The sequence below is a fragment of the Cnephaeus nilssonii genome (assembly GCF_951640355.1).
Source record: "Cnephaeus nilssonii genome assembly, chromosome: X".
Lineage (NCBI taxonomy): Eukaryota > Metazoa > Chordata > Mammalia > Chiroptera > Vespertilionidae > Cnephaeus > Cnephaeus nilssonii.
The window spans coordinates 12266973-12289898 of record NC_137071.1 but is presented as its reverse complement, the minus strand read 5'-3'; the positions used below and the strand labels follow the sequence as shown (position 1 = coordinate 12289898).

Below are 22926 nucleotides of genomic sequence, written 5' to 3'. Positions count from 1 at the left end.
ATGAACTCATAAAAAGATACTCAACATCACTAGTCATTAGGGAAATATAAATGAAAACCACAATAAGGTACACTAGACAACTATTAGAATGATTCAAAACAAAACAAACCTGACAATACTAAGTGCTGGCAAGGATGTGGAACAACTAGGACTCTAAATGCTGCTGTTTGGAAATATAAAAGGGTACAGCCACTTTCAAAATAGTTTCTTATAAAGTTAAACATTTACTCGCCACATGATTCAATATTGTACCACATAAGTATTTACCAAAGTGAAATGAAAACTTACGTTCACAGAATATCTTGTATACAAATATTTACATCAACCTTGTTCATAACCACCTAAAACTGGAAACAACACAAATATCTTTCAGCTGTTAAATGGATAAACAAATTCTGACATCCATACAATAGAATACTATGCAACAATGAAAGAAACAAACTAATAATGCATGAAACAACATGGATGAATCTTACATGCATGTATGTGATGGAATCCAGTCACAAAAGCTAAATGATTTACAATTTCATTTATATAACACTAGAGGCCTGGTGCACAAAATTCATGTACTGGGGCGGGGGGAGACCCTCAGCCCAGCCTGTACCCTCTCGCAGTCCTGGACCCCTCGGGGGATGCAGTCTGGGACCCCTAGTTCCTTACCACCTACCTGCTCACTGCTCCTTACCACTCAGCTCGCTGCTCCTTAGCACTGCCACAGAGGCAGGAGAGGCTCCCGCCACCACTGCTGTGCTCACCAGCCGTGAGCCCAGCTTCTGGCTGAGCAGTGCTCCCCCTGTGGGAATGCACTGACCACCAGGGGGGAAGCTCCTGCATTGAGCATCTGCCCTCTGGTGGTCAGTGCACATCATAGCGACCGGTCATTCTAGTCTTTCTGCCATAACGGTCGCTTAGGCTTTTATTATATAGATTCCAGAAAAGGCAACCTATAGTCCCAGAAATCAGATCAATGGTTGCCCAGGACACTAGGTGGGGAAGAAATTGATGACAAATATGCATGAGAGCATTTTTTGCATGCTGGAATAGTTCTATGTCTTGATTATAGTGGTGCCTGTGCAATTGACAACATTCACAGAGCTATACACTGGAAAAGGTAAATTATACTCTATGCATATTATACTTAATTAAAAATTTCATGCTCAACCTCAATGAATATGGAACAAAACAGTTTACTATAGCAAAGTAGGTTAATTATCTCGCAATTAATTCAATTCTTGTCTTCGTCTTGTATACCTTAGTCTGGCCCTGAGTTTTCCCTGCATATGCAGCTATGTCAAGCTGCTGCAGGGAAGGGCAGGAATTGGAATCCTTATAATTAGCCAAGGCTCCAAGGACAGTGTGTATTCAGAGTAATTTAAAAAAAAACTGATCTTGTATAAGATCAGGCAATTAGGGAGCTCAAGTGAAGGGAATGGCTGAGCCATGATGAGCACTGCCAGGCCAACTAATGCACACTGGAATACGAGCACAGCCGGGTTTAGAGCCTCACCAGCGCACCTGTATCCCAGGACTCCTGTAGCCCTGGAGCCCGCCCAGGGGAGAGAAAGCAGTAGGTCAGAGCCTCCATTTTTTACTGTGTTGGCTTTAATAACTGACAAAAAAAGTCACATGAATTTGCTCATTTCACTTGGATAGAGTACACTTTTCCATATGCTCAGATATATTACATGGCACATTTCTCTATATCATTAAGAATGATGCCCGGCCAGTGTTGCTCAGTTGTTGAGCATCAACCTCTGAACCAGAAGGTCATGGTTCGATTCCTGACCAGGGCACATGCTCAGTAGGGGCCGTGCAGGAGGGAAGACGATCAATGATTCACTGTCATTATTGATGTTTCTATTTCTTTCTCCCTCTCCCTTCCTCTCTGAAATCAATAAAAAAAATATATATATTTTTTAAAATGAATATCCCTTTTGGCTAGAGTGTCATCATGAGAGACAAAGTTGTGGGTTCAATCTCTGGTCAGGACACAGACAAGAAGCAACCAATGAATGCATAAATGAGTGGAACAGAAAATCAATGTTTCTCTCTCTCTCTCTCTCAAATCAAAATCAATTAGTCAATAAAATTTTTTAACAAAAATGAATGGCCCTTGCCAGTTTGGTTCAGTGGACAGGGTGTCAGCCTGCAGACCAAAGGAACCCAGATTCGATTCTGGTCAAGGGCACATATTCAGTTGCAGGCTCCTCCCAAGCCCGGGTCCTAATCAGGGCAGGTGCAGGAGGCAACCAATCTATGTGTTTCTCTCAAATTGATATTTCTCTCTGGCTTACCCTCTCTCTTACACTCTCTCTAAAAATCGATGGAAAAAAATCTCGGGTAAGGAATAAAATAATAATAATAATAATAATAATAATAATAATAATGAGGAGGAGGAGGAGGAGGAGGAGGAGGAAAAAGGAAGGAAGGAAGGCTGACTTCTCCCACTTCCCTTCAGTCATAGGTGCAGCAGATGCTGCCAGTGTCCTACCCATCTCCCCCGTGCCCTTGCCATTCTATACACATGGACAGTCTTACTGCCAACAATTGTGACTCTCTGTACGAGGGCATTCGGGGCCACAGCAGCAAGGGTGGCTCTCATACATGGCAACACAGAATGACAGGGAAATATGCCCCCAGGACTGTCCTCAGCCAGTGAGAGGGCAGGGAATGAATAAGCGCCTGGGCTGCATTGCCTCTGAGCTAAAACAACCTGAGGCTTGTTCTGTCCTGTCTCCCAGAGGCCCCCAGCAGGCAGATTTCCAAGCAGCAGAGGTCATGGAAAACGTTGCTTCATACATTCTCCCCCAGCAGGGACCAGGGGCCACAGCAGTCTCCTGCTGTGGCCTTTTATTGTCTTCGTTCCCATCCCTGACTCAGCTCCCATGGCCCTCAGCAGCACTGCTGCAGGTGACTCCCCAAACGACCTTCGCTCACATCACCTCGTCAGGGGCCGCCTCTGGGGAAACCCAACCTCAGACACAGCCCACGCAACAACTGAAGAGCTCGCACGTCCCCTGACAGTGGGCAGATGCGCCCGTCTACGAAGTGACACACACACTGGGATGGCAGCTAAGAAACACACCCCTGGTTTACAGAGCAGGGGGTTGAGCTGCTCTCATCCAGGGGCCATTTGCCCCCCAGGGGCCACATGGCAATATCAGGACCATTTTGGTGATCACAACTGGCATTTAGCGGGCAAGGCCAGGATGCTGCTCGACACGCCACAGTGCGGAGAACCGCCCCCACGGCAGACGTCAACAGTGACCTGGTTCAGAAACGCGGGCACACTGCAGCCCCAGAGTCAGAAGACCTGGCTCTGGGTACTGCTCGCCCTCTGAAGAGAGGATGAAATATTTCCTTCACGACGTCTTTATGAGTCTTGAGTTGAGGTAACTGGAGTGTGGAGTCAATTACTCCTTCAACCTAGAATGCCAACCTTGGACCACGTAGTAACCCAGTTGGTGACCAAACGGACATGGAACCGATATAATTCATTGCCCACAGAGAATCCAGGGCTGTGTGTGGAGAAAGCATGCAAACACGCAATGACTTTCCAATGTGAAGCCTGGCTCTAGTAGGGCATATGGTAGGGGTGCTTTGCAGGAGAGCAGAGAGAAGGAGGCGTGCTTCCTGGGAGTCAGGGAGGGATAGTTGAGGTGCTAGGTGGAGAATGGCAGGTGACTAAGCAGACAGGGGCCTCTCAGCAGCGGGAACAGCCTTTTGCAAGGGCTCAGAGCCCTGACAGAGTGGGCCTGTCTGTGGCATGGTGACTATGTTCAGAGCATCCTATCTAATAAAGAGAGAATATGCTAATTGACCATCACTCCTTCACAAAGTTGGCGGTGCCCACAGCCAATAAGGAAGGAATATGCTAATTGACTGTCACGCCCTAAAGATGGCAGTGCCCACAGCCACAAGATGGTAGCGCCCAGTCCCCTCAGCTCCTCCGAGGTGGCAGGTGCACAGCACAGCTGGGCACGCCCCCAGGTGGGTCTGGCCGCTCCACGCATCTGCCTCCAGAGTCCCCCGGTTCCCTTAGCCCCCCAGCCACCCAGGACCGGCCCGAGGTGCAGGCAAGCCATGGATGGTGGCTGCCTAGATGACGCCCGAGGCACAGGCAAGCCTCGGATTGCGGCTGCCCAGCCACCCAGTGCTGGCCTGAGGCTTGCCTGCACCTCGGATGGCGGGTGCCCCGCCCCCAGGGCCGCCTGAGGGTCAGGTAACCAGGGCCAGCCGAGGCTTGTGCTGCCGGCAGTGGCAGCAACAGAGGTGTGATGGGGGCATCGCCTTCCCCTGATCGCCGGGTCGCCTCCCGCCCCTGAGGGCTCCCGGACTGTGAGAGGGGGCAGGATGGGCTGAGGGACCCCTCCTCCAGTGCATGAATTTTCATGCACCAGGCCTCTAGTCGAAACATGAAAGAGAGAGATGAGGCTGGGAAGGAGGCAGGCCCAGGCGGCGAGAGGCCTCGCTGCAGGGCTGGGACAATGTGAGGCAAGTGAAGCATCTAAGGCCCTGACCTGGGACTCACACAACCCGGGGAGTGGGTGGATCCTACATGCTGGTGCTCTAGGCCCTCCACGTGGCTTACCCTAGGCCAGTGATGGGCAACCTTTTGAGCTTGGTGTGTCAAACTTCGCCAAAACATTGAGCATAACTCGGGTAGTGTGTCACTTTGAGGAAAAAACATTATTTCGCAAATGTTTCATCTTCGGCATGCGGCCGCTGAGGCGGCCGCATGTCATCAGAAATGGCTACGCGTGTCAGTGCTGACACACGTGTCATAGGTTCACCATCACTGCCCTAGGCCCAGCCTTCCTCCAGTGCCATGCTAAGAAGCCAGAAAGTCCAGTCTGCTGGCCAGGAGCAGCCAGCAGAAGTCTTGGACTTCTTTAAGTTTCAGGAGGATAACCTGACTCTAACACAGGGCCACTGTGCCACTTCCAATCCAACAGAATGTCTAGTTCAGACCAACCAGAAAGCAGAGCTTTGTCTTTCTAATGAGCGTCTCCACCTAAATGGAATATTGTTACCGACTGACCCTTTTTCAGACCCAACACTCAGCAAATTCCTGGGGACAGAAGGGGGAAGGGATCCTGGTTGGTGAGAAGCCTGCAAGAGTCAGGTCAGAACTAAGTTCATCTATTCAAGTTGGAAGAATAAGGCAGTGCATGGAATGAGGGTCAGAGCTCATGTTGACCTCAATAATTGGGGCTTTATTAAAGTTGGATATTTAGATTATTGGATAGCAAAATATGATTTAGCTATGCAGTCTTATGCTTCGCCTAAGTTGGAGCATGTAGACGGGAAGAAAGAGTCAGGGAAAGATGTTTAAAAGAGTTAAGAAACTCAACTGATTTCAAGCCCCCTTGAGGTACTCCACAAGTGCACATTTGCTCAAAGACAATTGATATGCCAGAAGAAAATTATTCTTGTCTATTCCCAAACGAAGGTCATCTTTAAGGAACTCTTAGTCGAGGAGTTTTTAATCCTATTTCAATAAATGGTATCTACTATGTATATAATTATCATCATTGCTATTGATGAAAAGCACATTTATTTTATAGTAGTCTGTAATTCGGGAGTTGCACCAAATTGTCTGGGATTCTTCTCATTTGTGAGACTTCACTACACATATCATTTTCTCATTCTGTCTACATGTAAGCATCAAGAGGTTCTTTAAAAAAGCTGCCCAAAAAGGCTGGCAGATTTCAAAGTAACAGAGGTGATGGAAAACAATGTCCCGATAATTCTCTAAGACTCCATACCGTCCAAATCCACCATTGGGACTGTAGCTCAGGTCTACACTTATAGCAATCAATTAAATTAGCTGCCATCACCTGGAACAACAGTTCTCCACCCGCTCAGATGCAAATCAAGAAATAAAAGAAATAGCTTAATCCTGTACTGTAATTCATAGACAGTATAACATACCTGCCACATACTTTTTTTTAAATATATATATTTTATTGACTTTTTACAGAGAGGAAGGGAGAGGGATAGAGAGCCAGAAACATCGATGAGAGAGAAACATCGATCAGCTGCCTCTTGCACACCGCCCACTGGGGATGTGCCCGCAACCAAGGTACATGACCTTGACCGGATTCGAACCTGGGACGTTTCAGTCCGCAGGCCGACGCTCTATCCACTGAGCCAAACCGGTTAGGGATGCCACATACTTTTAAAAAAAAATTACAGAATGTCCTTATGTAATACATGGGGCGATAGCAGGAAAGAACTTACATGTAAGGATGCCGTGCTCCGTGCATATCTGTATGCACGCCACTAGGCGGGAGACTGCTGGACGATTCAGTGAATTGCATTGCTTGCCCCAAAGCCTCCGCGTATGCAGGAGCCATAAATGTGGACCCCTTGGCGTGTGGTAAACTTGGGGACCCGAGGAACAGCCCTGCCACTGGCGACAGGAGATTCCAATAACAGAGACCAACCCTTGACGAAGTGCTTATGGCGAAAAGCAATGCACCTTCCACCACTTTCCCAACAAGCGCGTTCCCGCAAAAATCGGTGTGTATTTCAAGGGCACCCAAAACGTATGTATTCGTGTGTTGGCTGCTTCTGCTTTGGTGTGCCTGCTCTCAGGGGTGAACGCCCAGAGAAGGGTCGCGCCAGGCCTAGCTGTCCAGGGAGAAGTGTGGGCGCCAGAACAGGAAGTGCGGGGTTGGGGCCCGGCGCCCCCTGGTGGTGCCAGCAGGCGACAGAGGGATGCGGCAGGAACCCGCAGCCGGCCCGCAGAGCGCGCGAATGCGCACGCCAGGGCAGTGCACGCATGCGCACACATGACCCGCCAGCCCGGGAGCGCGAAAGAGAGAGCGGGCTCCCACCCACTTCCGGCCCAGGCTGCAAACCTCGAGGCTCGGTGAGGTGGCGGCTCCAGCGGCTCCTGCACGGATAGGCGGGCCCTCCGACCGTAAGTGTTTTCCGTATTGCTGGCGGACGAGGTCCGGCGCGTTCCGGGGGTATGGCCTTTGGGGCGGTGGGCTTCTGGGGTCCGTTTTGAGGTGAAGCCGGGCGCCGCTCGGTTGAGTCGCGACATTTGCAAAACGATACATCGATACATCGATATGGCAGACGGACTAGGCAGCCGAGCGACAGCGCACTTACGTTTTCTCTTCTTGTAGGGCCCCCACTTTGTGTCACAATGCAAAGAGCTTTAGAGCGAGCTTTGGACCATGCGGACCGTGTCATTGAAAGCGCCCAACAGAGACCTCCTAAGAGGAAATCCTCATCTACTGAGGAAAAATCTCTGCATGAAAAGCTGTATGACATATATGTTGAGGAGTGCGGGAAAGAGCCCGAAGTCACGGAGGAATTGACGCGCAATGTGCACTTGCTAGAGAAGCTTGTGAAGAGGGAGTCCTTGCCCTGTTTAGTGGTCAACCTACTCCCAGGGGAGAAGGAGTATTCGCTGGTGCTGCGGGTAGAAACGGAAGTTTATTCGGAGATCGTAATACTGCCTTATGAGGAAAGGGACTTTCTTCAATACTTGGATGCTGAGGAACTGTCTCCTGATTTGGTGGATGTCCTGGAAAAGTCTCAGGTTAACGTTTTTCAGAGCGGGTGTGTCATCACTGAGGTACGGGACTATAGACAGAGCACGGACACGGACCGCAGTGGTTACCAAAGCAGGCATGTTCTCTTACGCCCAACGATGCAGACCTTAGCTTCCGATATACAGTCCATAACCAGCGATAACCAGATACGGACTAAGGAAGACAAACTTTCACTTGAGAGCCAGCCGATCTTAGCTACCGCTGAGCCCGTGTGCCTTGATCCTTCTGTATCAGTAGCCTGCATCGAAAACAAGCTGCTCTATAACAAGCAAAAGATGAACGCTCCTGCAACGAGGAGGAGCCTACAGGATGATTCTGCAGCCTCCCTGAATCCGCAGCCGGAGGTGTCTTGCAGCCCACCCCCTCCTGAGCTAAGGGCTTGGGCTCCTGAGCAAAAAAGCAAAGAAAGTCAAGCAGATCAGCTGGATGACCTTGACATTTTCAAAGAAGAAAATTTTGTAGATCTGTGGGAACAGCTACCCTTTGACTTGGATTTCCCTCCGAAAGTGAATATGGACAAATATGCTAATGAGGAGGAGTCTGTCACAGACGATGATGCACAACCAACAGACTGGCCAGACCTGGAGGCACAAGATGATTCTCTATTTGGATGTGTAGTTGGCAATCTATCCGAGACAACAAAGCCGACCGTCATGCAGTCTCTGAATGATCCATTTATCTCTGGGCAAAGGCCACGTGGAAAAGTTAGATGTGGGAGACGGATGTCTCACCTCCACTCCTCCACAGATGACCATTCCTATAGTTTCAAGCCTGGGTCAAAGACTGGTGCTGGGAAAGCAGCCAGACAGTCCGAGGAATTTGGGAAGAAGAGGATTTGTCCAGTCAGGGTGCCACAGGGCTCCAGTGGCTTCACCAGTCTCAGCCAGCTTTGTCCAATGAAAGCAGCAGAACAGCCTGAGGCCGTGTCAATTCCGTCCGCAGTACTGGGCAAGGGAGGCCAACACACACCTCCAGCCATCAGCCTTCCCTGCAGCTCAGGAAAGAGCCCCTTGGGTAAGCCTGTTCCTTCACAGCAGACAATCCGGGTTTTTCCATCTCGTGGCCCTGCTGGGCAGCCACCAAGTCTTCCCCAGAAATCTGCTGTGGAAGTGAAACGAGTTCGCACACTTCCTGCAGCCACCGTGTCTACTGCCGGCGCAGCCCACATCACCCCGGTCATCCAGGTCAAGGCCACCTCTGCTGACCCCAAGGTCATCCAATTGATTGGCCCTGTACGCATAGTCCGGACTGTGGTGAGAGGACCCAAACCCGTTCAGGGCTCTCCCAGTGGGGCCAGGGCCCCTTCAGGAGTGAAGCCCAGCAGCCTGCCCTCAGGAGGCCAGCCACAGAACGCCGGTCCGGCGGCGCCACAGGCTCCTTCTCAAGGAGGCGTTCAGTACGTGTTAGGGAACCTTTCAAGCCTCAGGCCCATAAGGGTTCTCTGGGTCCCGCAGGGTTCGGACGTTTCAAACATCCTGCAGCAGGCCCAGCAGCCGCAGCAGCTGCTCTGCCAGTTGATGCCACAGCTGCCACAGCCGCAGCCCCCCACTTCTCATCTGCCGCAGCCGGTGGTGCAGGTTTCCCGGGCGCAGGGTTCCAGCAGTCAGCCGAAAGGCCTACCCGCTCAGCAAGCTGCTGTCATTAACCTCAATGGCGTCGGAAGTGTTCTGCAGCCCCAGCAAGCTCAGTTGTCTCAGCCCGGCTCTGCCCAGACAAGGCCTGGGCAGAACCCTGCCCCGCGGCTGGTCCAGCTCCCGTCTGCCTTCCAGCAGCTGCCACAGTCCCAGCCGGCGCAGTGGAGAGTCGTGCCGCTCTCAGAGGCTGTGGCGACGGCATCAGTCCAACCAGCTCAGCCAGGTGGGGGCCAGCCGACAGCCGGCCCAGCCACAGGCAAAGGAGGCCAGCCCAGCACTCCCAGATGCTGAGTCCTGCATTGTGTTCTCTCCTTGGAAAACCAAAAGAGCATCTACCAAAGTGAGTTCTGAGATTTGCCTTCATTCGGGGTTCTTTTAATGTGTCAGTATTTTCAATTTTAGATCTGCAGGTTTTAGATGGTCAATTTTAGAAGCACAACCCCGTGGCTTTTACATAGAAGTGGGGGTGATTTAATAACCTGGGATTGTTTTGCTTGCATTATTGTTTTGGTTGCTGCTGCTGTCATAGTGATTTCTATTTTAATGTTCTAAAGTGTATCAAATCCACACTTGGCTCAGTTTAACCTCCTGAAGCCTCTGGTTTTCTGAATCAATTAACTTGACAATACTGATAAGGTTATATTAATTTACAAGATGAGTGGGTTTTTAAATGTTTGCTGCGTTAAGCACATCATATGAAATGTGCCGTCTTAAGCACTTGAAAGTTGCCTGTTGTGCAACAGGTCCCTGCCATTGTTTCATCTTGTCAGAGTGAACCGGGACCCGCCCTGAGCGCCAGCTGCCGCTCCTGGCAGCCAGCTCGTCCGTTTCTGTTTCCGTTTCTGTTTCCGAGTCCGGTGCTTTGGACACGTCCCGGGAGGGCAGTCACACGGGAATTGTCTTCTGGCTGGCTTCTGGCACTTGGTCTGATGTCCATCCATGTTGTTGCGGGTGACAGGCACAGCCTTTCAAACGGTTTCACTGTACATGGTATAGACTGAAGGGACCTATGAAATGTTAGAAACCTCTTTCTGCAGAATGTACTTTAGTATTTGCTTATTTAGTTCAAATGGTTCTGGCGCCGCAGTGGATGCGAATCAGTGGTTACAAATGTCTTTATTAAGAGTGTTGAAACGACTAAAAATGATGTTTGTCACCCTTTGTGGAGGACATGGGAGACCTCCCAGTGTGCAGGAGGGGTTCGGGCAGAGTGGCGGGCGCGGGCCGTGTCGCGGGCCTTTGGAAGGCTCTGTGCCCCAGGCGCCCACCACAGAGCCCAGCTCTCCCTCCAGGCTGCAAGCAGGCCTGGGAAAAGGCGTTTCTGGGATGCCGTGTTTTCTCCCTTTATGCGATCGTTTCTAGTTTTAGAAGTGTAGCTTATTGCAGAAAAGTACATAGGTAACCATTTGGAAGTGAGTTTTATTTGTTTGCTTTTCAAGTTTTAAAAAAATATGTTTTTATTGATTTTAGAGAGAGAGGAAAGGAGAGAGAGAGAGAGAAACATCCATGAGAGGCAAAATTGACGGCCTCCTGTACGGCCCCCACTGGGGATCCAGCCTGCAACCGGTATGTGCCCTGACTGGGTATGGAACTGGTGAACTCTTGATTCATGGCCAGACGCTAACCACTGAGCTACATGGGCTGGGCTGCCTTTCCAGTTTTTGGGGCCTTGTTCGCGGCCTTGTTTGGGGCCTTGTTCGAGTCTGAAGGGGAACCCGGCCCGCTTCTCTTTCTTTTCCCTCCCCTGGCTCACTGAGCAATTGTCCCATAGTCCTGCTCCCGCAGCTCTTTTCTGCTTCTGGGGTCTTTCAATGGGCCTCAAAGGATGCCTGAACTTTTCTGGGGTTTCCCCCGCCCCCTCCCCGTTTCTTTTTTTTTTCCCCCCGTTTCTTTTTATTGAGATGTAATTCGCATAAGAAACAACTCGGGTGAAGTGTATAATTCAGTGGCAATTACTAATGTAGTGTTTGCTGCCACCATCCCTGTTGGGAAGACATTTCATCACCCCAAAAGATCTCTGTAGCCCTTAAGCACTAGGTTCCCATCCTTCCCTCCCCCGCCCCTGTAACCACCAGTTTGCCTTGTGTCTGGACGGACTTCCCCAGTCTAGATGTTTCCTATGAATGGAGTCACAGTGTGTGGCCTTTTGTATCTGGCCTCTTTTCCTTGGCATAATGTTTTTGAGGTTCATCCACGTTGTAACATGTATTGGTACTTGATTCCTTTTCATGTCTGAGTGATATCTGGTTCTCTGCATATGCCACATCCCTTTATCCATTCTGCATTGATGTGCATTTGGGTTGGTTCCACCTGTTAGCTACCGTGGGTAATGTCACTTTGAACACTGTGTACAGGTTTTGTGTGTCTCTTATATTTTGCTTTGTTACAACTTGAAGGGCAACCTGTCCACATAAAATTTGTTTTTCTAAGTACACATGTATGTTTTGCCCTAACAAAAGAAGGACATTGGGTCTGACAGTTCCAAAAGAGATGCCTGAAGGGGCAGGTCACCGGTGAGTCTTACTCGATGAAGTCAGCTGTGCTCATGTGCTACGGATCCCGTTCAGGAAAGATTTTTGATCGACTTCAAACAGACACCTCAACTCTGTCCTCTGCGTGACACTATGCCTGTTCGAGCTTCTGCAGCCCATCCTGGACATCTTCGGCCGTGGTACCCGCACTCTGAAGAAGTGAACCAGTGCGATGACCAGTCACAAAGAAGAGTTTACGCTCGGCCTTGGGAACCAGCCAGAGACCTGAACTCAGACTCTCCCCAGATTTGATGAATTTCTTCCCTTTTGCTGCTTGTGCTTGCACTGCCTTCCCAGTCAAGCAAATAAATTTAGTTTTGTTTCAGAGAACCTTTTGTGGTCTTTGTGTCCTATGTGTCCTTCTGATGATCCCCACCAGCGTTGGTAATATGATGCAACTGCCATAGCAATGTTGAGGAAAGCGTATCACCCTTGAAGTAAAATCCCAGAAAAATGTACTGATTCAAACAACTATGTAGGGCGGAGTCCCTTGTCCCTGGTATTGTGTTAGGCCCTAGGTGGGATGGGGAGAATACAGATACCAACGGAAATGAGAATACCTCTTTAGAATATAGATCGTGTAATTTTATACTTCAGCAGTTTTAGCTAGATTCCTACTATGATGAAGTCTCAATGGAATAATGAATGTTACACATATAAAGATGAGTATACAGTAGAGAGAATGGGAAATAGAAGTCTCAAGATTTTAGTGTCCGTCACCCTGCTGCAAGTCAGAGGGCAGAACACAGACCAAAGTGATAATGGGAAGAAGATTCCACACAGAAAAGTATTGTCCACCCCATGAAATCCAGGTATGTCTATCTGCATATAGAATTTGTATTTATTTATAGACTAATGGCCCGGTGCACAAAATTCGTGCACATTAAAAGGGGATTAATTAGCCCTAACCGGTGTGGCTCAGTGGATAGAGCATTAGCCTGTGGACTGAGGGTCCCGGGTTCGATTCCGGTCAAGGGCATGTACCTTGGTTGCGGGCATATCCCCAGTGGGGGGCGTGCAGGAGGCAGCTGATGGATGTTTCTCTCTCATCATTGATGTTTCTAACTCTCTATCCCTCTTCCTTCCTCTCTGTAAAAAAATCAATAAAATATATTTTTAAAATAAATAAATAAATAAATAAATAAAGGGGATTAATTAGAGGAAATAATTTAATATTGCTATTTGCCCTTTCTCTATAATAGAAGTGTCAGAGATGAAAGAAAATTAGTAAAATGTATATGAAAATCTTCCTCCTGTCAGAGTCTGGGGCTCACCACAGGACCCAGAATCAAGTTCCCGCCCATCCACGTGTGCCTCAAAATCACGCGAGACCCAGACCCAGCCACCCCCCCCATTGGGCTAGATCCAGACCCGGCCGGTCCCACCCTTATCAAGCCCTGCCGGGCAGGTGGCGCAGCCTCAGGTCCCCCGTCAAGCCCCACTGGGAGGGGGGCACAGCCTCAGGTCCCCTGTCAAGCCCCACCGGGAGGGGGGCACAGCCTCAGGTCCCATCAAGCCCCACCAGGCGGGGGGTACGGCCTCAGGTCCCCCGGCCTGGCGCCAGGGCAGGGAGCGTGGCCTGAGGTCCCCCATCAAGCCCTGCTGGGCAGGGGGTGTGGCCTGAGGTCTCCCGGCCGGGGGCAAGGGGAGCAGGCTGAGGTCCCCCGTCAACCCCCACCAGGTGGGGGGTGCGGCCTCAGGTCCCCTGTCCTGGTGCTGGGATGGGGAGCAGCCTGAGGTCCCCCAGCCCAGCACCGGGGCGGGGGGCACACCTTGAAGTCCCGTCAAGCCCTGCTGGGTGGGGGCATGGCCTGAGGTCCCCCGGCCTGGCGCCGGGGCGGGGAGTGCAGCCTGAGGTCCCCTGTCAAGCCCCGCGAGGCAGGGGGTGTGGCCTGAGGGGCCCTGTCAAGCCCTGCTGGGCGGGGGCACGGCCTGAGGTCCCCCGACCTGGCGCCAGTGTGGGGGGCGTGGCCTGAGGTCCCCTGTCAAGCCCCAGGGGGGCGGGAGGCGGGGTGCACAGCTCATGTCCCTGCTGATTGCTTGTTAAGGCTCATCACGGGAACTCAGCCTCCGCTGTGGGTGCAGCCATCTTTGTGGTGGAGTGACAGTCAATTTGCATATTCCCTCATTATTATATAGTATGATAGTTTAAAAATCTATTATTTCATTCTAGATTTCTGTCTTAAAAAATTTGAGGGAAATCACCCAATTCTCCTAAGAAATTTTTCTTTATTCTTAAAAGTAACAGAAATATCTTAGGTTCCTTGCTAGACAGATTGTCCCCCAGAGTCCCATTCCCACTTCTCCCACCTTCTAACGGATACCAATATTGTCTTTGTTTTTTGCTGTGTGTTGCTCCTGGAAGCACCATGACCACCTGTTTATTAGAGAAAGCTGAGTTTATTCTTACTGGTAAGGGAGAGGACAAGCCTCACAGAGGCTTAGTAACATTTCAGTTAGTTATGTATCTTTTTCCATAAAATCTAATAAAACAATCCATCTCTAGGACCTCAGGATTTTATCTGCAGGGAAAATATACATAGCCGCTTTAACGGCATTTTGAAAAATACCTAGGCTCCATGGACACAGACAATAGGGTGGTGAAGGCCTGGGGTGGAGGGTAGAGGGTGGGGGTGGGTTGGAGGGGGTCAATGGGGGGGAAAAGGGGGACATGTGTAAGAAAAGAAAAGAAAAGAAAAGAAAAGAAAAGAAAAGAAAAGAAAAGAAAAGAAAAGAAAAGAAAAGAAAAGAAAAGAAAAGAAAAAAATACCTAGGCTATAAAATACAGGATCTCCTCTCCCCACCCCCCACGCTCTGTTCTCACTACATGCTAGGCACTGTTCTGTTTGATGTTTTAACCCACGCAGCCCTTGCTAAGACCATGTAAGGAAGTTGCGATTATGGATGAGAAAACAGGGCACTGGCAGTTTAAGTAATTTGCTCCAGGTCACCCATGTGTGAAGTATCAGAGCCCAGATTTGGACCCAAGCCTCCAGGGGTCAGAGACTGTGTCTTTTATCACATTTCCCTCTCCAATGCCTCATGGAGGGCAAGACATAGACCCATCCCTAGTGGACCCACCATATGCCTGGAGAGACCCCAAGATGCATGGTTGAAATGACAGATTACAGTCTGTCATTTAGTCATATGCTCGTTACGGGAACTCAGCCTCTGCTGTGTGTGCAGCCATCTTTGTGGTGGAGTGATGGTCAGTTTGCATATTCCCTCTTTATTATATAGGACTAGAGGCCCGGTGCACGAAATTCGTGCACGGAGGGGGGTTGTCCCTCAGCCCAGCCTGTACCCTCGCCAATATGGGACCCCTCAAGGGATGTCCGACTGCCCGGTGGGATCGGGCCTAAACGAGCAGTCGGACATCCCTCTCACAATCCAGGACTGCTGGCTCCCAACTGCTTGCCTGCCTGCCTTCCTGATTGCCCCTAACCGCTTCTGCCTGCCAGCCTGATCACCCCCTAACCACTCCGCTGCCAGCCTGGTTGATGCTTAACTGCTCCTCTGCCAGCCTGTTTGCCCCCAACTTCCCTCCTCTGCCAGCCTGGTCACCCCTAACTGCCCTCTCCTGCAGGGTTGATCACCTCCAACTGCCCTCCCTTGCAAGCCTGGTCCCTCTCAACTGCCCTCCCTTGCAGGCCTGGTCCCTCACAACTGCCCTCCCTTGCAGGCCGGGTGCCTCCCAACTGCCCTCTCCTGCTGGCCATCTTGTGGTGGCCATCTTGTGTCCACATGGGGGCAGAATCTTTGACCACATGGGGCAGCTATATTGTGTGTTGCAGTGATGATCAATCTGCACATTACTCTTTTATTAGATAGGATAGAGGCCTGGTACAGGGGTGGGGGCCAGCTGGTTTGCCCTGAAGGGTGTCCCAGATCAGGTGGGGGTTCCCTTGGGGCATGGGGCGGCCTGAGCGAGGGGCCTGTGGTGGTTTGCAGGCCGGCCACGCCCCCTGGCAACCCAAGCGGAGGCCCTGGTATCTGGAATTTATTTTCCTTCTACAGTTGAAACTTTGTAGCCTGGAGCGGAGCCAAGCCTGGGGCTCCCTCCGAGGCCGGCAGCCATTTCTGTTGGGGTTATAATTGAAACTTTGTTGCCTTAAGCGGGTGGGCCGGGCCAGGGTGTGCGGAAAGCTTTGCTTCCCCTGTTGCCGGCGGCAACCCTGGCCTGCTCTCTCAAGCTCCATTCTGCCGCCATTTGTTTGAATTTGTTTACCTTCTATAATTGAAACTTTGTAGCTTGAGTGGAGGCTTAGGCCTGGCAAGGGCAGGCAGAAAGCTTGGCTTCCTCTGTTACCTAGGAAACCTTGCTCTCTGTGGCTGTAGCCATCTTGGTTTGGGTTAATTTGCATACTCGCTCTGATTGGATGGTGGTCGTGGTTTGTGGGCGTGGCTTGTGGGTGTGTCAGAGGTATGGTCAATTTGCATATTTGTCTATTATTAGGTGGGATGATAAAATCTAATGAAACAATCCATGTGGGAATGGGACCCTAGGGGACCTAGTAACTGACCTCTCTGCTGGAGTTTGGAACCGCTTGAAAAATATTCAGGAGTCAGACAGCTGGACATCAATATAGTCTCCTTCTATATGATGCTCATACATCTGAGGACATAATTTAGATCTGGACTGGACCAGGTGGGTTTCCTAATATTGGACCCTCTTGTTAGGGAGATTCGTCCACTCACTCACAGGCAGGGCTGGAGAACTGCAGAGCCTTCCCCATGGGTCTGGCCCTCTCACTGGGGAGAATTGAGTGGGCAGAGCAAGGCCAGTTTTCCTCTAATGAAGAGCTTCTTACGCCCTGGGCAATAGGCATCGGCCCCTTTGGCATTTGGTGAAGACTATGGATCTGTCCTCAGAATAACCTTTTTGTGTGCGTAAAATAAAATATACGGCATTATAAAAGAAGCCAATATCACTAAAATATAACCTTGGAAGTGTAAAATAAACAAATTTATGATAAATAATATATGTGCTTTTTGTTACTGCATTAAATAATGAGATTTAGTGGCAGGGCTAATAACTATTATAAGTTCAAAGTAGTGATGAACGTGAATGACGTTTTGAGATATCTGCAACCAGGGAAATGTCTTGAAAACATCTGTGACTTCTATTTTGTACAGATTCATAGACATTGCTACTATTATTGTGGTTGGTTATCCATATTCATATTTGCAGGAAATATTATATTTTAGTTAGAGGTCAGAGAAAATAAAGATATAAGGGTCTCCTAAAAGTGTCCATGGAACTCAGGTTAAGAGTACTTGCTCTAGCCTGGCCGGCATGGCTCAGTGGTTGGTGTCGACATATGAACCGGGGGGCTGGGGGGTGGGGGAGTTGCGGTTTGATTCTCAGTTGGGGGCACATGCCCAGGTTGTGGACTCCATCTTTGGTGGGGGATGTGCAGGAGGCAGCCAATCAATGATTCTGTCTCATCATTGATGTTTCTATCTCTCCTTCTCCCTTCCTCTCTGAAATCAATATATTTTTTTAAATCCTCACCCGAGGATATTTTTCCATTGATTTTTAAAGAGAGTGGAAGAGAGAGGGAAAGACAATATGGATGTGAGAGAAACACATCGATTGGTTGCCTCTTGTACACGCCCCCACCAGGGCCTGGGCCGGGGAGGAGCCTGCAACTGAGGTACATGCCCTTGACCAGAATCAAACCCAGGACCCTTTGGTCTGCAGGCCAATGCTCTAACCACTGAGCCAAACCAGCTAGAGCCAATAAAAAAATATTTTTAAAAAAGGAGTACTTGCTCCAATGGAAGCCCCTCCCCTGAAACAGAAGTAGGTAATAAGCATTATCTCCAACAGTATATGTTACATGAGCAAGACTATGGTAATGATCAAGTTTGCTTACATTGTACGTAAGTGGCCAGATTTATTTTTTAAATATATTTTTTTAAACATTTTTATTGATTTTTTTTTTAGAGAGAGGGAAAGACAGAGAGAAATATCAATGTGAGAGAGACACATCGCCCAGGCTGGGGAGGAGGCTGCAACCAAAATAGGTCCCCTTGACCAGAATCGAACCTGGAACCCGGGAGCCTTCTGTCCATGGGCCCACGCTCTATCCACTGAACCAAACCAGCTAGGGCAAAGTGGCCAGATTACTGAATGGTTATCATAGTAGGTTGGAAAGGAGTTACTCACATGGCATGCATTATTCATTCAATCCTTAAAATGACCCTCCATTTTCAAGTGAGGAAACAGAGAGATTAATGTAACTTGTCAAAGGTCACACACCTGGCTCATGGAGGGGCCAGGACTTAAATCTAGATAGTCTGGCTCCAGAACCCATGGTTTTAACCACTAAACTAAAGCTGTTTAATAAGTTTAGAGGGCCAATGTAGGAATAACTAGGGCTACATCTAACTGCTGTTTTCCAAATTACTGCTGTAGAAAAATACATATACTGGTAAATCAATCCTTAGAAGACAACGCTTCCATAGATTGGGACTTCCTCTATAGAGAGATCAGGGATTATAGAACACCATGTAGTTGCCCGTTATTCACTGTATTAAAATAAGCAGAATTATCTAAAGTAGCCTCATTTGGGCTTGCTTGGTGGAGCAGAGTATGGAGGCGCTTCCACTGAACTCAGATTTTTGACAGGAGGGCACATCACTTCTAAAGGGCTCTGCTGAGAAACTGTGACGGGTATAAGACTCCCTGCTTGCAAGCTAAAAGTTAGTCTGCCTCAGTTTCATGGATACCAGCACCCATTGCTGGTGCCTGGCTCCAATCACTCCTCAAGGCTTCTCCACCTCCCCCTGCTCCTGAGGGGCAATCAGGGCTGGTCCCGATAGCTCAGTGCCATCAGTGGGTCAGAGATAAGTGACTTTATTATTCATAGTACAATAGGCAGCATGAACTTCATGTTTGCATTGGTTGCCAATACAGAGGTGGGCCCAAGTGGATGTGTGCCACAGGGGAGGAACCCACACTTAGGAAACCCCGGTATTTTAAACGGGGCTGCAAGTAAACCTGCCCAAGTTTTGCTCTAGAGGCGAACACAGTCTTTATTATGCCCATTAACAAACAAATGTGTCTTTGGCTCCAGAGGGCCACACTATATCTCCTAAGGCTGTTCACTATACAAACTTCCTTAGAAAGTTAATCCTAAATAAAAGCTGTCAGTGCCTTTGTTCACAAGATGTGCAGAAACAAGAGAAACCCATGGAGAAGTGTCTCCCAACAAACGTCATGTGTTGGCAGCTGGAATTCCCAGATAATTTCTTTAACTAGCTAGAGTCCAACTCCAGACTGCCTGGCACCCAAGTACTTTGTGCATCCATTCATTGTTGGGATTGTTTTCTCCTGCTCACCCTATAAAAGCAGAGCAATAAGGGTGCAAGTCCTTCTACTGGAACATAGGCCTTATAAGTTTTCCTTTCCCCCAAACCAGTAAAGCTGATGACTAAATTCATTCCAAGCCCTTGTGCATGACAGGCAAGACCCAGATGGTCTCAGTCTAGCAGATAAAGAGAAATAACAAGTCATATAAGAGTTCCCAGCAGCCAGAAGGAGGAAGATCAAACAGGGCATGCACCCAGCAAAACAGGATTAATAGAAGACACAGATAACAATTTAAAAAATAAAACTAGGATTTGAAGAGATTCAAATACAACATTAGGATAATCAGCTGTCTCATTTCACCTGGGGCTGAGGGGGTTCCATGGTTGTGGGGCTTTCAGTGCTAAAACTAGGACATTCTGGTTAAACCAGGATAAGTTGGTCATCTTATACATGCACACATCTTCCCATACTTTCTGTAACTATATGTTATGGTTTCAAATTTTAAAATGCACTAGGTGAATTAAAGGAGAGAATGTCTATAGTTGCAGTCAGAGTTAATAATCTGGGTGAAGGGGGAGAAATATCTCAAAGCATATCTAAAAAATATAGAACTCATAAGGGAAAAGATAAGAAACTTGAAGAACAGATGTAGCCATTAAATTATTTTGAAATGAGTATGTGACATTGGCTTATCCGGTAGTTAAAAGAATTGTAAAATCTACGATTTAAATCATCTGATCCTTCCAGTAAAATCATGCTTTCATTTGTGAACACATAAATTTCTGTGTTGCAGTGGGGGGAGAGGGGAAGAAAAAGTGCAAGAAGTCCCAGTAGGTTCCATGAGAATTATAACAGTTAATCTATACATTATAGTAGATTAAATTACTATTCAACAATTAACAATTCCCTCCCCTTTATCTAACATGAATGAGCAGGTTGTACTTCCCTATATCATGACTTTAAGTTGGCCATGTGACTCACTTTGGCCAATGGACTGTTAGTAGATGTGATACAAGCAGAAGCTTGAATTACACCTGCATAGTGGGCTCACCATTCTATACTTCTGCTTTCTGAGGCGCCTGATCTGAGTAGGATGAGAAATATATCAAGCAGACCTGGACCCAGCCTGAATCTCAGAGTCAAGCCCAGCCTAGATTTGAAGATGTGTGAGTGACCAATAAATGCTTATTGTTTAACTAGGGGCCCAGTGCACAAATTCATGCACCTTGAAAGGAACTGTGGGCCGCAAGGCTATGGCGGACAAAGGGGTGCCGCTGCCCAGCCCCTCCCACCGTGGCCCGCTCCCACCACCACCGCTCCTACATGCTGATGGAGCGAGCGATTGGGGCCGGCGCTAGCAGTGGGTGCAAGCAGGGCCGGTGCCGTCAGTGGGTGCGAGCAGTTTCTGCTGCCCCGATTGCCCCATAGGAGCAGGGGGAGGTTGAGAAGTGCTCAGGGGTGATTGGGGCCAGCAGCCACTGCTCACACCTGCTGACGAGGCCGAGCGATGTGGACCAGCCCTGATCGCCCCTCAGGAGCAGGGGGAGGTGGAGAAGCCCTGAAGAGTGATCAGAGCCGGGCACCAGCAGTGGGTGCAAGCGGTGGCTCTGGCACCGGCAGCGAGTGCAAGCAGGGCTGGTGCCCGCAGCAGGTGTGAACGCCAGGCGGGACCGCGGTGCACGGGAGCAAAGAATTTTCAGTAACCCACCAGAGGCTTGCCCTGATGACAGCGACCGGCGCCCCGCCTTGGTCTGGCGCCCCCGCTCACCTGCTCCACCATCCCGCTGCGGCCAACATCATAGCAACCGGTTGTTCGGTTGTTCCACCATTCAGTCTATTTGCATAACAGCCTTTTATTATATAGGATGCCGATGAGATTTTCATGGTAGTTAGTTACATAGCATTATTGTGCCAATAGCTGATACACACACTTAGGTATACCTTGGTCAAATTCTAAATCTCAAGAATAAAAAAATAAATATTAAGTTTCCAATCAGAAAGAATAAGTTATCTACAAATAAGAAGTAAAATGAATATTGGATTTCTCTTATACAACACTGAAAGTCCTAGAAGCTAGATGTTGAAATAACATCTAGAGATATTAAAAGTAAAGGACTGCAACCCAAGAATCTCATACCCAGCTAGTATTTCATGCATCCATCAGGGTAAAAAAAAAAAAAAACTTTTTTAATTTTTTAAGAATTAAAAAATTTTAACAACCACATGACCTATTTGAGAAAAACACTCAAGAAATCATTCTCACCAAATAGTGAATGAATAAAAACAGAGGCCTAGGTGTGTAGTAGGCTATACCAGCTAGACTTGTATAAGTACACTCTATAATGTTCATGCAATGATGAAATCACATAACAATGCATTTCTCAGAATATATCCCCTTCATAAAGCAACACATGACTGTATATCAGTCATTTCAGGAAATGTGAATGGACTTAATTCTTTTTTTTAATATGATTTATTGATTTCAAAGAGAAGACGGGAGAGGGAGAGAGATAGAAACAGAATGATGAGAATCATTGATCATCTGCCTCCTGCATGCCCCCCACTGGGGACTGAGCCCACAACCCGAGCATGTGGCCCGACCAGGAATCGAACCTCAACCTCCTGGTTCATAGGTCGATGCTCAACCACTGAGCACCACTGGCCAAGCATGAATGGACTTAATTCTATAAAAAAATAAAAAATTTCAAAATAAGTTTAAAAACAAAACCCAGCTATATGATAATTTTTAATGTATTTTATTGATTATTTTACAGAGAGGAAGGGAGGGGGAGAGAGAATTAGAAACATGGATGAGAGAGAAACATCAATCAGCTGCCTCCTGCACACCCCCTACTGGGGATGTGCTCACAACCAAGGTACATGTCCTTAACCAGAATCAAACCTGGGACCCTTGAGTCCTCAGGCCAACGCTCTATCCACTGAGCCAAACCGGCTAGTAAGAAATAAAGAGATAGCAGGTCAATGCCATAAGAAACAGAAATGGAGATATTATTATTAGTAAAGGAGGAATTGATGGTGAAAGAACCTATGAGAGACCATAGAGGGATGCTGTGGGACAAGAGAAGGCACAGTTTAAGAAATGTCAAAAATTTGTCTCTCTCGGCAGGAGTGTGAGATACACACACACACACACACACACACACACACACACACACACTAGAGGCCTGGTGCACGACATTCATGCCCTGGGGGGGGTAGTCCCTCAGCCCAGCCTGCGCCCTCTTGCAGTCCGGGACCCCTCAGGGGATGTCCGCCTGCCAACTTAGGCATGTGGGTGGACATCTCCCAAGGGGTCCTTAGGGCTGCCACGGAGGCAGAAGAGGCTCCTGCCACCACTACTGCTCTCACCAGCCGTGAGCCCAGCTTCTGGCTAAACACAGCTCCTGCATTGAGCGTCTGCCCCCTGGTGGTCAGTGCATATCATAGCGACTGGTCATTCCGCTGTTGGGTCGATTTGCATATTAGGGTTTTATCATATAGGACTGATTTCAGAATCATTGATCGGCTGCCTACTGCACGCACCCGCCCTGGGGATCGAGTCCGCAACCCAGGCATGTGCCCTGACCGGGAATAGAACCGTGACCTCCTGGTTCATAGGTCAACACTCAACACTGAGCCATGCTGGCTGGGCTTTTCACACAGCCTTCCTTTCTCCTGCAGCAACAATCTGTGAAAGACTGCAACTGAGATGCACAGTGCATAATTAGGTTCTTTTATCTAAATACGAGAGTTTTGTAGCCTTGGAGTGTTGTTAAGAAAGGAGCAGCTACCTGCCTTATGGGTGGTGTTGTAGAACACACCAGTATGTTGGAGGAGGGGAGAGAGGGTGCCCATTATTTCCCATTAAAAGA

At 48.7% G+C, this 22926-nt stretch overlaps 2 protein-coding genes across 4 annotated transcripts in view; one reads left to right on the top strand and one right to left on the bottom strand.

Annotated features, from left to right (window-relative positions):
- Nucleotides 1-22926, bottom strand: part of LOC307095714 (transcription factor SPT20 homolog) — a 105491-nt gene that overhangs the window by 27967 nt on the left and 54598 nt on the right. The window lies entirely within an intron of this gene.
- The window catches only part of LOC307096099 (transcription factor SPT20 homolog), a gene marked incomplete at both ends in the record, with an annotated part of 77749 nt that continues 61982 nt past the window's right edge, over nucleotides 7160-22926 (top strand). The window contains 1 exon segment of the mRNA XM_079765660.1: nucleotides 7160-9428. Coding sequence (XP_079621786.1) covers nucleotides 7160-9428 — 2269 coding nt within the window.